The sequence below is a fragment of the Podarcis tiliguerta genome, assembly GCF_965153285.1.
Source record: "Podarcis tiliguerta genome assembly, chromosome: 2".
Classification (NCBI taxonomy): domain Eukaryota; kingdom Metazoa; phylum Chordata; class Lepidosauria; order Squamata; family Lacertidae; genus Podarcis; species Podarcis tiliguerta.
This window is the reverse complement of record NC_139535.1, coordinates 80896899-80918262: the sequence shown is the minus strand read 5'-3', so window position 1 is coordinate 80918262 and position 21364 is coordinate 80896899. Positions and strand designations below refer to the sequence as shown.

Below are 21364 nucleotides of genomic sequence, written 5' to 3'. Positions count from 1 at the left end.
CTATGTCTGAACTTTCATTTTCAAGGCAGTTTATACAACACTTCTTCTTCTTCTTCTTTAAACACATTAAAAGAGGAATAACGGAACCGAAATGTAAAAGCAGAATAGTACAGTAAAAAGAATAGAATTGTACAGGCAATAACTACGGAGGCCACTTTCATATCATCAAGGAAGTGCATTAACTGGAAAAGAATAATAATGAGAGCCCAGTTTTGTAGACTTCCTAACTATGGCGGAGGTATATTGTATTTCTGTTTAAATTATAGTCATTATTTCTAAATTTGCATGTAAAAGAGGATGTGTAGAGATGCAAATTTGGAAATAATGACTGCAGTTTAAACAGAAATACAGTGCATATTATCCAGATTTCATCTCCATTTTAAATGCATTTTGAACACATTTTAACACTGCCAGCCACTCAACTAAAGGGGACAGTCCCTGAAAGTCATGCAAAACCTTAACATTTTTATATCTTTCATTGTGTGGGAAGAAGAAGAAGAAGAAGAAGAAGAAGAAGAAGAAGAAGAAGAAGAAGAAGAAGAAGAAGAAGAGTTTGGATTTGACTACCCGAAGGAGTCTCAAAGTGGCTAACATTCTCCTTTCCCTTCCTCCCCCACAACAAACACTCTGTGAGGTGAGTGGGGCTGAGAGACTTCAGAGAAGTGTGACTAGCCCAAGGTCACCCAGCAGCTGCATGTGGAGGAACGGAGACGTGAACCCGGTTCACCAGATTACGAGTCTACCGCTCTTAACCACTACACCACACTGGCTCTCCAGTGTGAACTCCATTGGGGGACAAGACCTGGGAGAGGAAATTAATATGGTTAAGGTGGAGTAAGATCTGGCCCTCAAAACAATTGTCTTCAGTTTCAACCACCATTACAGAAAATTCAATGAAAATAATTCACAGTTGTTTTCTCATGTCTGCATGGATGGGGATCACTTTTAGAAACCAGGTAACAAGTTCTGTTGGTGTAATTGTGGAGCCATAGGGACATATTTGCACCTTTGGTGCCCCTGCCCATCAGTTCGCACTTTCTGGTCCAATGTAATAGCAGAAACTAGCACTACTATTGGTAATGTGGTACAGGCAGACCTGGCTTTGTGCCTCCTACCTATATTCAAAGGCAGTAACTTCTCTGTCGTGCTGAAACTCTTTATTATCTATCTGTTAATGGCTGCTCAGCTCATAGTGGCCCAGGGGTATAAGGATCCCTCAAACATCACAGTGAATAATTGGCTTAGGGAAGCTCTGCACATTGCAGTCTTGGAAAAACTCAGGCACCATCTAAGAGTCGGGGGGGACAGGGACGACGACAAAAAAGCAGAGAATTTTGCAGCTGTTTGGTCGATTTTTTATTATTTTTGCTTGCCTGTAAATGGAAACATTAATGACTCTTGACGTCATTTGATTGGGCATTATACTAACAGACAATTTTGTCTACGTGGGTTCCACCATAACCAGCAACCTCTCCATTGACACTAAGCTGGACTTGTGTATTGGCAATGCAGTTATGGCAATGGCCTGCCTCTCCAGAAGGGTGTGGGAGAATGTGATGCTAATGCCCAGTACCAAGATGAAGTCTTCCCTGACTCTCTCTCTCTCTCTCTCTCTCTCTCTCTCTCTCTCTCTCATAGCAATAGAACCTATTGCTCACCTGCTAGTTCTTCCGGGTATTTGTCTTTCAAGCCTAAATGTTTCCAAATGACAAGAATCCCTACATTGTGAATTATAGAATTGTAGATTTGGAAGGCACCCTGAGGGTCATCTTGCCCAGCCCCCTGTAATGCAGCAATCCTACCCAACAAACCTCTGGTTAACAGCCAGATGTACTGACCCATTGCTTTGCACAATCTCTGTACACAACTGAAAGGTTTGTGCTTACTCACCTTTTGTTGTATACTGTTTTTCTTTATCTTGCTTCTCTCCTTTTTGTGTTGGACTAATCCAATTAAAAAGAAGAAAGAAAGAAAGAAAGAAAGAAAGAAAGAAAGAAAGAAAGAAAGACAATGCCTCTCACCCAGGTTACCTACGTGCCTGCTCAGTCTGCTGCCTAGGTAAAAACCAGTGCATTTTTTCAGCCAGAGTGTGCTGGAACACAGTTCCGGCACCTCTCAGTTGGGTGCCATTGAGGGACAGCTCTCCCCTGCCTGCTTCTTGCCTTTACGTACTTCCCTTCCTCCCCCACAACAAACACTCTGTGAGGTGAGTGAGGCTGAGAGATTTCAGAGAAGTGTGACTAGCCCAAGGTCACCCAGCAGCTGCATGTGGAGGAGCAGGGACATGAATCTGGTTCACCAGATTACGAGTCCACCACTCTTAACCACTACACCGCACTGGCTCTAGCACTGGCAGGGGCACATTTATTTGACCTGCACCAGAACCAGGGATGACCCAAAAATCAGCTAGGGAGACAGCTTGCCCTAGTTTTTCACTCCTCTGCCTGCGGTGAACGAAGCTGTTGTCAAACCAGCATCTGTTCAGGGTTGTCGAGCAGCAACTTACTGTAACAACTTCATGGTGAGAACCTATTTTCTTGAAAATAGCACCTATTTTCTTGGAAAAAAAGCACTGGTAATAACCATTGATGGACAAAGTCATGGCCCCTTCTGCTCTCCCTTCATAGGCCCTTTAAATAGAGGCTGTCTCACAGCAGCCTCATAAACTTAAAAGATATAGAATGAAATTGGTATTAAGGAACATTTAAGCTTAGAACTGCTCCAGAGCCAGACTCAATCACATCTTTTTAAAGGCCATGGGTCTATTAGAAGTAGGCATGAATAGTTGAATCTTCAGCTAATGTTTCATGGTCAATGGGGTCTCCCCACCCCAATTTAATATTGAATATAGGCTAGGATTAGACTAAACGTTGGTGTTAATCTTGGCCCTTCTCCTGAAGTCTCTTCTTCTACCTGATACAGAACCTTGAAATGGCGGACTTTCATAGTATGCCTTTAGTAAAACTGTCTACCAGTCCAACTCAGAAGGCAGATGACCTTCCATTAGCAAATATGACAGCTAGCTCTCATGGTTTCCAAGGCAACAAAAGGTGGATGAGGTTCAGGAACAATGCTTATCCCTTCTGATGACAGGTAAATTAGGTCAAGGACTCCAGTATGCCAAATGGTGCTTGAGCGTAGGGTGTGAGTGACTAAAACGGGCTGGAAATAGAAAGCACCTTTGCTGAACTCAGCCCCTACTTTTAGTCCTATTATTTTAGAACAAGTGAAGGCAAGGGACATTTTGTTAAGACAGCAATTCAACTGGTGGTGTTCCTGTTCATGAAACTACTGATAATAATCCATTCTTAAGGGAGCTAAGCAGTCCAGAGCAATGCCACCTGAGACAAGCAGAGGGGAGGTTGTGGGCTTTGGCAAACAGATTTGGGATGGTTAGCTAGCTGGAAGAACAGGAGAAACTCTACTGAAGGAGAACAAAGAAGGACAATGGATCCAACTAGGGTATCTGTTGTAACTTTTAACCACCTCTCTTCTCACTTCCTTAAAACTTGGTAGGCAATTATGCAATATGAACTGATTTCCTTAGAAACATTTACCACCCACACTGAACGGTTTTTTCCAAGTACCTCAAACAAATTGTCATGAGTGCATGGCACCACTTCCCTAAGTGGCAAGACACCAAGGACAGTCCTACAGGGTTTAATTCCCTCTGGATGAGGTAGCATTGAAGACTTACCATTCCTTGAACATTTGAGAAAAAGTTCTGCTGTGCAAAATGCTCCTGTTCGGTGACCCACAGATCCATGCCCCTTCCGATCATACTCCATTCCCTTCTTCATATGGCCAGTGGGCATGCCCAGTCTTCATTGGTGTGGTTTTTTTTATGAAAGGTGGTGGTGTTCCACTTTCTTAGGTCCCCCCCCCCTACTTTGAAAACTTAGGGTTTCCATGAGTATGCTGATACCTCCAGCTTGTTCCCCAGTGGCCCTGTTTCGGCTACAGTTTTGTTGGCCTGCAACACCTGCCTGCAGCTAGAAGTGCTATATAAGCAGAGCCTTTTGGAAGCAAATAGACACTCCATCAGCAGGCAGATCCCCACAGAAACTTTGGCAGCTTCCATCACCACAGCTGAACTCCATCTACAAAGTCTCAGCTGTCTGACCCTCTCTCTTTCGGGACACATAAATGTGCTCACTCACAGGGACTGCTGTGTGTTTGTGTGTGGTTTACCCACAGATCTACAAAATTTGATTCCAAACACCATCTGCAAAGATGATATTCAGTGAATTGTGAAATACAGTGGTACCTTGGTTCTCAAACGGCTTGGATCCCAAACATATCGGCTCCCAAACGCCGCAAACCTGGAAGTGTTGCGGTTTGCGAACGTTTTTTGGAAGCCGAACGTCCATTTTGGCTGTCAGCATTGTTTCCAGGGCCAATCAGCCAATCAGAAACCATGCCTTGGTTTGCAAACGGACTTCCAGAACAGATTGGGTTCGAGAACCAAGGTACCCGTGTACTCAGAACCCATTCATTATTGCTACTATCTTATTCATTTGAAATACTTCTCAGTTTATGCCAGTCAAGAAGTGTTTGCATTTGTAATTTGACCTAGTTTGAAGGGCGAAGATCAAACTTTGCATAGTGAAGTAAATCTACCCAGTCCAGACTTCTAGACCCAGTACACAAGCACAAGACACAGCTACCCTTTGAAATTTGCACTTTTGTGATGCAGTTCTCTAACAACAACAATAACAACAGTATGTAAAAGAATGCAGACATTAAAAATATGTGTTAGTGATAATAGCATATTAGGGAATATGCTGGCAAAAATGCATACTCTGGGCACAACTGCATCCAAAACACATCAGGAGAAAAGCACAGGAAAATGCAAATAATTTTTCATGAACTTTAAAAATATTTACAAACTGATGCAGAAATAAGGGTGAATTAAGATTGGAAAAATTTGAAATGAGGAGAAACCAAAACTGTGAGATTTGTCTATCTTTAACTCAGCATTTCTCAAGCAAGTTCCATACACAACAGTGTATTACTTTAGACTCAATTCCTTGAAATCAGGTAAGTATAATTTGAGCTTCTTCTTCTGTATATTCATTTTCATTCTTTGCCTTCCCTTATTTTTACACGTTTGCATAATCACCCAGTCATATCCTGAACTTTAGAAAGGCTGAATCAAAGCCAGCACTGAACATTTTTCCTCTTTTTCCTCTTTCTTCTTTCGTATTTTCAATATTAGTTCACATTGCCAGTTGAGCAGCGAGGCAATTTTCTCTGATTTCCCTCTTATTACTGAGGCACATTTCTAAAATCCTTTTTTTCTGGCTGAAAACCACTTTTGGAACTGTTTTTCAGTTTGCTGTTCCCTTGTTCTCGTGACATGCTTGTGCTATTTAAAGCCACATTTAATGCTCTCTCTCGCCCTTCCCATTTCCTGTTTACTTCCTTTTCTTTCTTTTTTCAGTTTTCAGAGCACGATCCATTTCTGCCCCCAACAGTAATGTGGTGGAAGACAAGATGTAAAGTCTCTGCACAAACACACACAAGAAGACCAAGAGCTGGTCGCCGCAAGCAGACACACCTGCTCTTTAGTGTTATACCAAATTAAAAAAAGACCATTCTCAGCTGTTTGCCCACCTCAAAATTGGCTGTTTTGTTTTTGCTCTGGAGATATACTTCCATAGCACTATAACAGCCATGTGAGACATATTCCTGTGCAACCGGCCATAGAAGTGCAAAGTCCGCCGTACATTGAAACTATGAACAGAGCACATACATAGACGAGCACATTACAGCTACATGCCGTAATTTTTCACAAATGACAATATAAAGCTTACAAAGCAACATGGAAATATATTGTTTCTTATGCTTGATATTTTTCACAAATGTAATGCAAAGGATGGGTGCAAGAAGTTTGTGAAGGAGCAATCGTATTGTTTTTCCAGGAGACAAATGTACAATTTTCATTTTCTGTCTTCCGAGTTCTATAAAGAAAGAATAACATGCTTCATTTTTACTGGGAAAGAATGACCCAATTCTACAAGTGTCAGTTAAGGAACACACAAGGACACGTAGATTGCTTTCAACGGATCAGGACCCTTTAGCACTGGTGAGGCATTCATTGCCTTTCTGCAATCAGTTGGAAGCAGAATTAAAACGGTGGTCCTACATGACACTTTAGATAACGCTGTTTTCATTGGGCAAAGTTCCACTATATATTAGTAATTCATTTTATTGGAGCATTTCCATCTGAGCTCTCCAGTTCCAAAATGAAACACTCGAAGTGTCTAACATAAATACAACCAATTAACGACAATAAACTCCTCCACTCCTGTAATTTGCGGGGAACAGGAAATGACTTATGAAGGACAATTCATGAAAGTCATGGCCATAGTGACTGAAAAGGAATCAACTAATTAGGAGGATGTGACTAATTAAAAAGGTACAATAACTCAAAAGTACTCTCCATAGTACTTTGCCAGTCCACACTAGACAGACTGGTGCTGCAATTGTATTTTACAACAAAAAGAGGCCCTTATCAGGTCTGAATAAATTGGGAAGACAGCAGAGGAGCTCACATGGGCTGTCATTACAAATGAAATTTACACATAAAAAAATAGTGAACAAAGGAGGTCAATTCCAGTGAAAATAGGGTGGAAGTGACCTTAAAGGAAGGTCCAGATGAAGGATTTATTAGGTGTCGAATATGCTGATTCACTGCACAGGTAACAAAAAAATCCAGTCTCTCCCCCTCTCAATCACTTTAGGAGAATCTACATCTACATCTAGAAACCCTGTACTCCATTGCCTAGGAGAGAACAACTCATGTCGAAAGCATCACACGCACAGAAGATGGACCACCACTGCTCTCCATCTGACATGAAACATCAGAAGGAGGTTGGCACTATTCACACACCTTGTCACACCTCACTGGATTGTTGGCAAATGCTAATGATAAAATTTCCCTTGGTGGACATGATAAGCCTCAATGATGTGATATCAAGGAGAACTGGCTTCCTTTGGTTGGCCAATCCCCTTCCTAACTGATCAGCAGTTCCTACCAACTGTAAAATCTCTCATTCTAATTGGTTAACAGGGTTCTCATTCTGCTATTTTAGAAATCTTCAATATATGCTATACTTTTATGTGGTTGTTTGGAAACTTGCCTTGATCTAAACTGGTGCCTTAGATCTCTTTGGTCACACTGGGCTAACATGTAAGTGTTTTGTTCTGCTGGAGGCTACACACAGCAGAGAGTAGCGTTTTAGTTCTTATTTCCTGGAATCTTGCAGGAGTCTGGCATCTCCCGGGTCTGAGTTGGGGGTGGACTGTTAACAGGAGTGGTGACAGCCTATCAGTTTGGGGGTTTCGATTGACACTGAACCCCTTAACCTTTACAGGTCTGTGCTGTAAGTTCCTACAGAAACAACAGGAGGTGGAAACAATTACAGTACCTAGTGTGACAATTTACTTAGCGAAGCACTGATAGGTTTGTCATCTCTCGAATAATATTTGGTGCCCACCTAAAGGCTTGGTTCTCAGTATTTTTAATGTGATAATTTCTCCATATAGAGACTCCTCTGGAGAATTCTGATATGACGGACCAGCTTTCTGAGTGCTTTGGTTAGTCAAAATTACAACTTGCCATATCCAGGGCTTAACCCACACTAGTAGGGTTTCTCAAGAAAACTGAGATATACTGAAGGCTCATCCATACTTCTGCTTGCTCTGAATTAGAGCTAAAGAGCAGGTTTTCTGGGGGAAAGTGGCGGGGCAAAGACAAAACCACTAGATTTATGCCTAGAAAGCATGGGACCAGCAGAAAATCACTCAGAGCCATGTTTTCTAGGCACAGGACAAGAAGCAGGATGGGCCCTGAGATGGAATCTTGTGTCGTACATGATGCAGCATTCCCAGGATCTCTGGGGAAAATAAACTTGTGGTGAATTCATCACACAAACTAAAGGTTGTATACATTGGCATTCATATAATTGCTCTACCTAGCCCACACTGGTCTTTGTTCTCTCTCTCTCTCTCTTCTGGAGCTTAATGGATACCTACAGCCCATGATGTGACCCTTGATTTCATAATGTTCTCTTTTGAAAAGTGCAGCACACATTTGCAGCTTCATGTGGTCATACAATTCTTGTGAGCAGATAGGAATTTGGAGAGGAGGCCAACAGCAGTAAATGAAGCTTACTTACCTGCCAGTCACTTTATTCTGTTCTCCTTCAGGGTTGTCAACCCAGTATTCAGAATTATTTCCAAGGTTCAGATTAACCTCCTTGATCTAAGGAGAGATGATGATGATGATGATGATTTTATTGAATTTATATACCACCCTATACCCGGAGGTTCCAGGGTGGTTCACAGAAAAGATAAACATAAAAACCACAATATATATATAACCATAATAAAAACAACAACCCAATAACACATCCCCCCATAAGAGAGCCACATTTTAAAAGGGCATAGGATGTCAATAAGATCAACCAAAGGCATGGTTAAAAAGAAACATTTTTGCCTGGCACCTAAAGGTATATAATGAAGGTGCCAGGCGAACGTCCCTGGGGAGAGCATTCCACAGATGGGGAGCCACTGTAGAGAAGGCCCGTTCTCATGTTGCCACCCTCCTGACCTCTCAAGGTGGAGGCACATGAAGAAGGGCCTCAGAAGATTATCTCAGGGTCCAGTTAGTTTCATATGGGAAGAGACGGTCCTTGAGGTGTTGTGGTCCTGAGTCGTTTAAGGCTTTATAGGTCAAAACCAGCACTTTGAATTGGGCCCGGAAACTAACTGGTAGCTAGTGCAGTCAGACCAGGATCGGAGTAATATGCTCAAACCATCTTGCTCTGGTGAGCAACCTAGCTGCTGAATTCTGCACTTGCTGAAGTTTCTGAACTGTCTTCGGAAAGCAGCAAAGGTCAGATCAGAGTCTGCTCTTTGCCCCCCCCCCTCACTCCAGAAGAGTATAAGCAGCACTAAAAAGGAACTGCAAGTTACCCTCCAAATTAGGACCTCTGAGATAGCTCTGGACTATAGCAACTGCACCTCTAATTTAACAAACTAAATGAGATTGACTGACTGAGTGCTCACTAATGGTTCCTCGTCATCCTGGAGAAAAGGGACAAGTGGGTTGCCATGGGGTTCTGTGCCGGGCCCATGGTTCTTCAACGTCTTTATAAACAACTTAGATGAAGGAATTAAGGGGATGCTCATCCAATTTGCAGGTGACACCAAACTGGGAAGGGGAGCCAATGCCAGAGAAGGCAGAATCAGGATTCAAGATGGGCCCAAACTAACATAATTAAATTCAATAGGCTCAAATGTAAAGTTCTACACTTAGACTGGAAGAATCAGCTGCACAAATATAAGATGGGGGACACCTGGCTTGCCAGTACAGTAGTAACTTGGGTTATAAAGTTTATTCGTTCTGGAGGTCCGTTCTTAACCCGAAACCATTCTTAACCTGAGGCGCGCTTTCGCTAATGGGGCCTCCCGCTGCTGCTGCGCCACCGGTGCGTGATTTCTGTTCTCATCCTGGGGCAAAGTTCTCAACCCAAAGTACTACTTCCAGGTTAGCAGAGTTTGTAACCCGAAGTGTTTGTAACCCAAAGCATTTGTAACCCGAGGTACCACTGTAGTACATATGAAAAGTATCCAGAGGTTTTAGTAGACAACAGCTTAACATGAGCCAGCAGCAGCAGCAGCAGCAGCAGCAGCAACAACAACAACAACAAAAAACAGCTAATGCTATTCTAGGCTACATCAACAGAACTATACTGTCCAGATCAAGGGAAGTCATACTCCAAGCAGAAGTGTGGATTAACACTCAGCTTGAATTTGTTCTTATTTGTGATATAAAGTTGCTTTATAGAACTAGTTCATACTATTCTATTTTGTATAATTTTGATATTTAGATCTCAATTGTTGTGGGTGGGTGGGTTGGGACATATTTCTTCTTTGTTGGGTTCAACAACCCACAGTGGCCAATGAGGTGCCTTCAGCACATTTGGCAGTGTTCAGGAAACAAATGGCAGGAGAAAGTTGTGAAGCGAGAATCTGAGTAAAATTCTGGGAAGGGGAAAGGTCACACATGGTACATAAGAGGCTGCAATTGTATGCCACTACTGTACCTAGGAATAGAGTTAAGTAAAAAAACTGAGTAGCAGATCGACCATCACAGAAAACTATGAGGATCAAGAATGGGAAGAACAGTGTGTGTGTGTCCTGCATCACTGAAATCTAATTAACTCTCTATGCAAGGTTAGTTCCAGGAAATTCACCAATGCTCACCGCTTTAGCCGTTGCCAGGGGTGCACTTCGCCTACTGCAGTCCCTCCGTGCCTCTGCCCAGGTATGTTTATGAGTGGAGATGTAAAGGCACGTTGTTTGATACTTCTGAAAGTCCCCTGGACACTGAGGAATAACTGAAACACACAGAGCCCTGGGATAAGAAACCATGGTACTGAAACGATTCTATGTACTAATCATGAAAGCTCCAGATCTTAGCATAGCTTGCTAGTCATACACATCCATCCAAAACTGGGCTCCCCATTCTATACTGTTCAGTGCTTAATGCTGTGGATATTTGCACATTTATATATTACAAATGTATTCTACCCAGCCCAGCAGAGAGTACATAAGGTTTTGATCCATTGCCCATGGATCGTCCCAACAGGCTGTGGATTTAACCTATAATTCAGCCCTGTCTTTCCTCTATTCCTTTGGGCTGTAGAGCTCCTAACACCATCTTCCCTCTAACAACTTGGCTACTGTTCTTCCAGTGTACATGCTGGTGCTACAGCAACATAGCTGAACTATCCTCAGAAACCCAAGGCAGCTAGCTATCCTCTAAAAGAGCCAAATCTGTATTTGAATATTTAACCAACTGGTGCTTGACAACTTCTCACATACACAATAGTCCCATGAAAATCACATCAGGAAGTGACCACATCAGCTGCCCACAGCAAAAGGCTTTGATTCTGTGTATCAGAGATGGTGAACCTGTGGCCCTCTAGATGCTAGTAGAGTACAACTTCCATCACCCTAACCACTTGCCATGCTGGCTGGGGCTGACAAAGGTTGGAGGCCAACAGCATCAGGAAGGCCACAGACAGAGGCGGATTTAAGGGTACTCAACCGGTTTGTCCACACTGGGTGCCGAACCAAGAGGGTGCCACATTTTCTCCACTCCTCCTCACAACACACCTTTTGCCCTAACATCAATTAGTACAATGCCTCATGAACTTCTGATAAGCACACTTTTTTCTGGAGAGAAGCTGAAGGTACCTTTCATTCTTACATCCAAGAAGGGTTCATACATGAGCATGCTAAGAGTGAGAACTTCCTTTACCCACGCAAGAAGCCCGACTGCTGCATTTCCATCTGAGTGGCTCTGGGCCTGCGGCATTAGCAGTGACTGATCAGACAATGCAGAAAGGTGTGGTAACATGACTCGCCCCATTCTGGTGGGGTTGAATGGAAGAAGGCAAGAACTGTACATAATGAGGAAACACAGTGGGCTTCCTCCTCTGGGAGTGGGTACTTTAGGCTAGCAGGAATCCTATTTTTTTTAGTCTGTTTCCTGTGGCACATTAACAGTTCCTCTCACAGTATAAAGTTTGAGAATGTTTGGACTAAAACGACCAGCGGCATAGGATGATGTGCCCTTCCGGGTCCTCTGTTGAACTTACATTTCAGAAAGGCCAGCACAAAGGCAGCTGACGCTATTAACAGGGAAACAAACACCAAGATGTAGAGGGTGACGATAGAAGCTCTCCGGCAACAGCAGTCCGTATGATCAGTAAATCTGGTGGGTGTGGGCACACCTGCAGATAACCAATAAGAGCGAATATTATAGCACACACAGAGAAATAGCTGGTATCACAGAGTAAGGGGCCAGTTGTGACCTGTACATATGTAAAAGGCATGTGTATATGAGATGACATGCTTAAGTGCGGAGGTACGTTCCGGCACCATTCTGTCTAGAAAAAAAAATGCTGCTTATATGAAAATGATGTTTTGAATGTGCTATAAAGGTACAGTGTGCACACAGCCTTAGTTTAAGGGAGGTGTATCGCTCAAGGACACATCCATTCGACCTTTCTGCACGAAGCTGACCTATCAGCATCAGTGAGTCATTTAACGAAACATCCTATTGGTTAAAAATAATGAAGGCCTTGGAAAGATGTCAACATGGTGTGGTCACTCAGCTCATGATCTGCGTCAACCTACTCCCCTAATTTGTTGTTTAGTCGTTTAGTCGTGTCTGACTCTTTGTGACCCCATGGACCAGAGCATGCCAGGCACTCCTGTCTTCCACTGCCTCCCGCAGTTTGCTCAGACTCATGTTTGTAGCTTCGAGAACACTGTCCAACCATCTCGTCCTCCATCGTCCCCTTCTCCTTGTGCCCTCAATCTTTCCCAACATCAGGGTCTTTTCCAGGGAGTCTTCTCTTCTCATGAGGTGGCCAAAGTATTGGAGCCTCAGCTTCACGATCTGTCCTTCCAGTGAGCACTCAGGGCTGATTTCCTGAAGAATGGATACGTTTGATCTTCTTGCAGTCCATGGGACTCTCAAGAGTCTCCTCCAGCACCATAATTCAAAAGTGTCAATTCTTCGGCGATCAGCCTTCTTGATGGTCCAGCTCTCACTTCCATACATCAGTACTGGGAAAACCATGGCTTTAACTATACGAATAGCTTTAACTCCCCCAATATATAGCTTTAACTCCCCCAATAGGATAGTTTATTTATTTACCTGGAAATGATCTAGGTGAGCAATTATTTAAACAGGTTCTGGTGGGCCCTTTGGATGGGGTGATAGGGTGAGACCTCACAGGCATTTCCACAGCACATGCATTGGCTTCTTCCCAATCCCCAAACCAGATTGAGGCCATGGACATTATTGTGCTGTTAAGAATCACTTACCTATATCTGCTTTCTGTGTTTGCTGTGTGGTTGGTTGTTGCCATCTCAGCAAATGGGGAGGTACAACATTCTCATAATCCCTTTCAGATGGGGTCAAGCTTTCTATGGAATCTAGAGAAAGAAACAGTAGCTAAGGGGTGGTATTAAAATCCACACACCCTTTGAAAATCATCATTTACTGTATTCTGTTTATGCCAGGCATGTCCAAAGTCTGGTCCCTGTGGCAGTTTATTTCCCGGGGTAAAATCCTAAAAAAACCTCCAGTCCTAAAAGAAACTCAACAACTCCAACCCTAAAAGAAGCTCAACAACTAAAAAAAGGTCAACAACTTTGGTTGGCTCTTTGGTTGGCAGCCACGGCCCTTCACTTTATCAAATCTGGCCCTCTTTGAAAAACGTTTGGACACCACTGGTTTATGCAAAATGGCCATGTAGAAAAATATGTAATGTGGCTTAGAAAGTACACAGTGACCCAGTTCCTATGGCTGTACGTGATCAAGACAGCATGCTGGTATTCACAGCAAAAACTGCAGCTATTTCACTCCTCCTCCAGTCCAGCAGCTGCTCCATTACTCAGAGCTTACCCATGGTTTGGTTTGGTGTTACATGCAAACTTGGGCATGTTGCTTGTCTCCCCCAGATAAACCAGTGCCGGATTTATGTATAAGCTAAACAAGATATAGCTTAGGGCTCCACTCTCTTGGGGGCCCCAAAAAAAATTAAAGGAAAAAACTGGATGTACGTTTCCAAAATATAAGATGAAAAAAACAAATAAAATAAAACCTACATACAGCAACAGTGTTTGTGTTGTGTATGGACCTATTAGGTCCATAAATTACCATATAGCATATATTCAACACAAAAAACAGTGACAATTTGTGGTTGACAAGCTGGACATATAAAGGGCCCCATTACCTTCAGTAACTTAGGGCCTCATCAAACCTAAATCTGCCACTGAGACAAACCTATGAGTGATAAGCAGAGAACAAACCTTGACTACAGCCTGTAGCTTGACTGAAGTGAGGGAATCTAGGAATCCAAGTTTAGACATCATGCTAAGCCAAACCATGGGTTAGGTCCAGGTAGCAAACCAGGATAGTGAGAGTTGTAGCTGTGAGTGGCTGGAAAAACTACTGCCACAACTGCAGAAGTGGCTGTGTACCACCTAGCAAGTATTTCTTCTCCATATGGGTAAGGCCATGTACAAAGCCACATGGAACAAAATAATAGTCAATATAGGAACAACTGCCTAGAAATTGGTGCCTGAGTTTTGCTTTTTCTCTTCTCTCCTTGTCGCTTTTCCCTTGTGTGTCTGTGTTTTTAAGACCGCAAGCCTACAAGCAGAGAGTGTTTTGTTTTGATTTTATGTAAGCCTCTCTAGAAAGCTTCTCAAGAGCAGGGTACAAATGCCTAAAATAAATGAAGCACATGGGAAATGGATCCCCTTAGTGTCTATGAGATCAGTATCACAGAGGCCAGATCCAAATCTGGTAAAAGGCCCCATTCAGATAGCTTTGTAGCCCCAGCTGTATGGAGCAAATTTTGTAAGAGCCAATGGGACCACTCAACTTTTCAGTGATGTTTCAACACAAACACAGGTTAACCCCCCTCCAAAAAACCACCACATCCTATGATTGTATGCATCACCACAAAAATGTAGCATGGTTCCAGTGACAGATGCACTGCTTCCTCCATGTGTGGCCACCATTGGATTGCTTTGCTTGAGGTATTCTAATAGGTATGAGAATGATTACTAGGAGAACAGGCACTATCCCGCTTGTTTGATCCTTTGGAGAATGTTCTATGAGCTGGGGTAGAGTAGGTAATAAGTTTAAAAAAAAATATTCCGCTTCTTTCCCCAGCCCTCATATTCTCATATAATGCAACTGTTTACTACATGGCTAACCAACAACGTTAAATCCACATCTCTGTGCTAGGTTGCTCACTGATACAGGTGTGCAAAGTTGACACAGAACACTTCAATGGGAATTAGTAATTATCTTGTTTTTATTTCTTAAAGCAAAAACAACTAACTTTTGCACATTGGAGCAAAAAATTATAACTTCACTTATATACTAATCTAGTCTGAAGTGGGGGTGACTGACCAGGAATTTCGAGGCCTTGGTGGATGGTTAAATGAAAATGTTGAACCCCAACATGCAGCAGTTATGAAAATAGTAAATTCTGTGTTGGGCTCATTAGGAAACGGATTAACTGTCAACATCATAAAGCCCTTATACAAATCTATGATGTGACTGCACTAGGAATACGATATACAGTACAGTTCTGGTCACAACACATCAAAAAGGATATTGGGGACTGAAAAGGTTTCAGAAAAGCCCAACCAATGGAGAGGGTGGAACAACTTCCCTATGAAGAAAAGTTACATCATTTTGGGTTTTTCAGTTTAGAAGATGTGGAAAGTGATAGACGTGTATAAAGACATGTGCTTCATGGTGTGAAGAAAGTGAAGAGAGTATCTTAGTATTTTTTAATGCTAGAGCCTGGGGCTATCCAATGAAGCTAAACATTGGAAGATATAAAAGGAAGTACTTCTTCACACAGCATATACTGTATTTTTCGCTCTATAAGACTCACCAGACCATAAGACGCACCTAGTTTTTGGAGGAGGAAAACAAGAAAAAAAATATTCTGAGTCCCAGAAGCCAGAACAGCAAGAGGGATTGCTGCGCAGCGAAAGCAGCAATCCCTCTTGCTGTTCTGGCTTCTGGGATAGCTGCGCAGCCTGCATTCGCTCCATAAGACGCACACACATTTCCCCTTACTTTTTAGGAGGGAAAATGTGAGTCTTATAGAGCAAAAAATAAGGTAGTTAAAACCATGGAACAGGATTCCATCCGTGGAAGCAATGCAAGAACTTCTACTTGTTAAATGGTGCTTTCCCCGTCCTGCTTCCATCCACATGCCTCAAAATTGGGTCACTGAGGGGTGCCAGGAGAAACACCCCCCCGAACAGTGTGTGCGAGGAGAAGAATGAAGATCATTCCTCCTGGAAAGCCCAAATGTTGAAACTATTGGCTTTGTGCAACATTGAATTATTCCCCTTGAATTCAATACCATAAGATATATGAAGGGCTTGGTTTGCTTTAAAGGAGGATTAGAGAAATTAATGAAAGATAAGGTTATTAATGGTTACTAGTTATGGTGGCTGTATATTAACTCCAGTACCACAGGCAGCATGCCTCTGAATACCAGCTGCTCAGGAGCACAGTGGGAGGGTGCTTCTGCACTCATGTTCTGCTTCTGGGCTTCGCAGATGTATGAGGGTGTTCAGGAGGGCACCCTCTATATCGGGGTTAGGGAACCTTCCTTAGTCTGGGGGCCACTGGTGAAGGAACAGGGGTGCGGGGGGGAGCGCAAGATCCTAGTGGTACGATCCGGCTGGGGTGCCATCGCGGCTGCCCCCTCATCCAGCACTGGGTGCCATGCCCCTGCAGGCGGTGCACCACGGCCCCAGGGCACATGCCACACCCCTGCGGGTGGTGCACCACGCCCCCTGGGATGCGCGCCAGCCGCGCCCCTGCCTGCTGTCGCCCCCCCCCCGAGCTTGAAGCTCCACCACGGCTGGGGGCCAAAGGTTTAAGTGTGTGATGTCGTATTGTGGTTTTAATGTTTTCTGTTGGGAGTTGCCTAGAGTGGCTGGGCAATCCAGGCAGATGGGCACAGGGGCGAACCCAGGCTTTATTTCACCAGGGTCAAAGACCCAGTTTGGCACACGCACCAAACACACATATGCGTACACACACACACAGGCTAGGAGCCTTAATGGCACCCCTCTGGAGGCTTCACCTGGGGCAAAACAATCTGGCTAGCCCCCCCCCCCCAACTATGTCTCTGGATGGAAGGCATTTATTATTATTATTATTATTATTATTATTATTATTATTATTATTATTTGGTTGGCCACAGTGGGGAAGATGATGCTTGACTAGATGGGCCTTTGGCCAAGGGCTCTTCCTGTGTTATGTTCTCAAGGAGTGCTGTTTGCATGTGTATATTTGGCAAAATTGCATGCATGAATGTGTCCATTAGGAGAAATTCACACTAGAATGCAAATGAATGTAACCGTAACTTCTCCCACTTTTAAGAAGCATCAAATTTACAATCTTTCTCCAAAACGAATTATGATAAAAATGAATGTTCATGATGTTAATTTTTTGTTTAAAAAAACAAACAACCTTAAACTGATGCAGAAGAGCAGAGAAGTGAATTTAAGATTCAAGAAATTAGAAACTGAGAAACAGAAATTGACAGATTCATCCATTGCAAGCTGTAAGCCACCCACTGTCCCACCCACAGCATGTGTGCAGGAGTGAAACAGAAAATGCTATGGAAAGGGATGGACAAGGGAAAAGATGTGTGACAGAAAAAGGGTGCATTGGAGGAGAGAAATACACGGAAGAGAGCAAGGTTCTTCCTGCAGACTGACAATTAGCTAGTGTGCCTTTGAGTTCACCAGCCAAAACACTAAACACAGGCTTCTTGTACAGTGGTACCTCGGGTTAAGAACTTAATTCGTTCTGGAGGTCTGTTCTTAACCTGAAACTGTTCTTAACCTGAAGCACCACTTTAGCTAATGGGGCCTCCTGCTGCTGCTGCGCCACCGCCACACAATTTCTGTTCTCATCCTGAAGCAAAGTTCTTAACCCAAGTACTATTTCTGGGTTAGTGGAGTCTGTAACCCGAGGTACCAGTGTAGTTATAACCATCAAAGCAAATAGGGCATTATTTTATATTGTTATAGGTTTGAGGTGAGTCAGTCTGAACGATACTCATGGATCCCTTCCAAACCTGTGATCCTATGTATGTGAGGTTAGAATCCACAAGAGGAAACCCTTCTTCACATGATCTCAGGGTGGGGGATAGTGACAAAAAACACCTGATAGTAAAACAAATAAAATACATATTGTAATACCAGCATATGAGCAGGAAAGAAACACATCAGTTAAAAACTACAGAGTCTGCCTATAAAATTCCTAAGCTCCCTGAGAATACATCTGGCAAGTATGCATAGCTTATAGAAAGGAGAAAGAAAAGGTGAACAGGAAATGTATGCCTCTGGTTGTAAGCTGAGCCAAAATTTCTTTTTATTATTTGGCCATTCTGTTGCCTCTTTATAGGAACTGCTTTCTATCTCTTGCCTTCTATGAGTAGAACCTTTGCAAAGTTGAGTCCCAGCCAGACGCAGTATACATCACATGGCTTTCCTGCCCATATCACCATGATCTCATTAAGCATATGTTGCAAGGGAGGGCAGGGAACGAACTGGGGAGATGGTGTTCCATACATCCCATTGATTCTAGGGTAACAAACTAATCATGTAATCTAGTTGGCCACTGCCTTATGTGTTACTATGGTTTTTGTTTTGGAAGGCTGGGTAAAATGGACAGGTTTGATACAAGCACACATCTACCTTAAATATATATAAATTCCATTTTTAAGCTGCTCTCACAGCAGTGCTAGCGCTTCCTTATTACATCTCTTCCTGTCTGGCATGCCTTATCAAAGAATGCTACAGTTGCAGCCAGCTAAATCACTGTGCATGCAGAACAACTTCCATAAGTAGAATGGCACTTCTCCTCCTTCTTCTCTTCTCACGTGCCTCCTGCACTGCCCAAATTTGTTTTCCAAGGCTGAGTGTGGGAACTGGGGGCCAAGCAAGGGGAAGAGAGTGAAACTGAAGTCCTCATGTGGAATGAGAAGCTGGATACAACCCATAATATAAATGAAATCCAGGTAGAGCTATAGGTAACCTTTGATACTGGTTATTGCTTTAGACTAAATATGTTTTAGAAATATGTATTGGTGAGTTTTAATACACTGTACACCACCCTGAGACCATACAGTGAAAGATAAAGAAACATCTAAATAAACTAACTGCAGATACCCATTTCATAGTATGTGGAGGTAAACTTTATTTTTTATGTATAACATTCATATTCCCACTCTACATGCAATGTACAGGGCAGTTTCTAGATATCCTGTGTTATTTCACAGTCACACTTGGTAGATTGCGGTGGGTGGGGGGGAGGCGGGGAGAGACAGACATACAGACATTATCCGGAAGAGGTTTAACCCAAAGCCTCCCTTTCCATCCAGAGTCAGAGATAAAGAGAGTAGAATGAAACTCAAGAGAGAATGCCCAAATCATAATCTCAAAGAGGCAGCCAGGAGTGGGTGGGTGGGTCATGGAAGAGAATGCATGCCAGGTTGCAGAGGTGTGTTCAAAAGCAGTGTGGTCCTTTGTATCATCATCACATTTATATCCTACCTTCCCTCCAAGGAGCTTAAGGAGGCAGACACACTTCTCCCCACCCCCACTTTATTCTCACAAACATCCTATGCAGTAGGTCAGGCTAAGAAATGGTGACTGGCCCAAGGGCACTCAGTAAACTTTCTGGCTGATTTGGGATTTGAACCCTAGTCTTCCAGGTCCTAGTTCAACACTTTAACTGCTATATCACAAGGGCTCTTTGTTTAGTAAAGACAGTGGGCTAGAAGTCAAGAAACACTGGGGGCAAATATTAAATCAATAAACCAGGATGAGTCACTGCTTCTCTACCAGAAACACATAATGTTGGGAGCAGGTCAACCAGGAATGCTGGTGAGACCAGTATCCTCACGGATAGTCAGGCTGCTTCTTTACTTGATTTCGCAGAGCAAGCACACACTGCTCCATCCCATTCACACTGTGCTTTTGCTGAACCTGATGAAGCCTCTGTTCTGCCCACATAGTTGGCCTAATAATTACCCTCTAAATTGGTATTGGTCTCCCTTTTCAAACATCACTTCTTTCAGTAGAGTAAGTAGACCAATCCATCAAAGCAAACGCTGGTCAAGGTAGAGAAGACAGGCCTACGTGCACACACACAAACCCTTCAAGGTTCTTTTTTTGCTGTCCAGTTCCTACCTGGCCTCCGACATGCCATTTGTTCTTTTCTCGTGGTGTAGTACAGCTCCAGCGCTCCAGAACTGTTTGGGCACTTAGCACTGTTTGCTGTTCCCTCAAAAGTGAGATGTGGCTACTTCCCCAAAGGCAGGCGTCACTGACTTGTACAACAAGTGGACCTAAATGTTTATGTCTTGCAAAATTCTCAGAAGCTTCCTTTAGCTCAGAGACCACAAGCCATAAAAGGTCTACACATCATGACTCTTCTACCAGCCCCCTCAGTTCCTTAACCCTGCTTAGTGTGTATTGCTGGGAGGGGAGGGCGAGCAGCCTTAGCTGCTTTTAACTTGTTTTTCATTACCTTATATGTAAATCGCCTTGAGGCAGTGGTTTAGAATGTGATTATTAATAAATGAAATACAATAATGGTGAGCCATCTTGGGCTAGTCACAGCACAAAGCAGATCAGTTTCGAAGCAAGCTGAGTCACTAAGGGGCAAAGAAGAGGAAAGGAAGAAAAAGGCTATGGGACATGAATTATCACCAGTCATCAATTTATATACCACTTACAAGTTTCCAAGCAATTAAGACAAAATAGCCTCCCTGACCTTGTACAGGCAATTCTGCTTCCGCTCACAGTAACATGGAACTCTGTGACAAACCTTATTACAAAGTCCTGGCCCTGTTGGAACAAGAGACACCAGGATGCAAACTCAAAGACACCAAATGTTATATTCTGTGGTTTTAATGTTTTAGTTGTTGTTACATTTTATGAGCCATCTTGGGTCGATCTTTGATGGACTGGAATGCAAGTTATTAAAATAAAAGGAGTAGTAGTAATAGAGTGAGAGAATTAAACATTATTTATTTAATATACCGTTGCTCACCACCAAAATCTCCAAGCAGCGTGAGATTCCAAGAGTTCCAGGCACCAGGTCCATGTTTCGTTTTGGAAATGAGGCACAACAGAGACAGTGGTGTCTTCATCATATAGGGTTTATTTACACATATATACAACCTGAGCCTATGATGGAAGGGGTCACAGCATGAACACCCCAAGGTGGTTTTGTTTCTCCCATAGCCACAGCCTTCATTCAAACAGAAATCAACCATTGTGCTCTGATCCTCTAGCTTGCTGCCTTTTTCTTAATGGCCTGTCTGGCTTTAACCCTTGCTGGATCCAGGGGTTTGGGAGGCTTGATTAAAGTTGAATATAAGAGAATCCAAAAATGGCAAAGCTAGTCCTGTAGGAAGAGTACTGTCCCATCCAGAACAGGCTAAGCACCTTCTCCCTGAGAAAATTAAACAGGAATCCTCAAAACCTCCATCTTGTCAGAATTGTGCTTCAGATTATTGGTCCTCATCCAAAGCAGGCTATTACTGATTTCATGCACCAATTCAGCACTTCAGCTGCCACACAGAATATGTTGCTATGAAAGCCCTACACTGTAACCCTCTTGTGAGGAGTGAGTAACTTGGCTTCACAGCAGGACCACCTGATGACCCTTAACTACTGGGCAGGAATAATCATATGACGAAGCCTC

General features: G+C 43.1%; 1 protein-coding gene across 1 annotated transcript; it reads right to left on the bottom strand.

Annotated features, from left to right (window-relative positions):
- Nucleotides 1-4856: 4856 nt before the first annotated feature.
- On the bottom strand, nt 4857-19997 carry LOC310673129 (uncharacterized protein). The gene is made up of 6 exons (XM_083431054.1): nt 19843-19997; nt 12913-13023; nt 11676-11810; nt 10276-10409; nt 8184-8269; nt 4857-5963 (listed from the first exon to the last, which is right to left on the bottom strand). The coding sequence occupies exons 1-6, from the start codon at nt 19859-19861 to the stop codon at nt 5843-5845; spliced, it is 606 nt and encodes a 201-aa protein (XP_083287180.1). The 5' UTR covers nt 19862-19997; the 3' UTR covers nt 4857-5842.
- Nucleotides 19998-21364: the final 1367 nt, after the last annotated feature.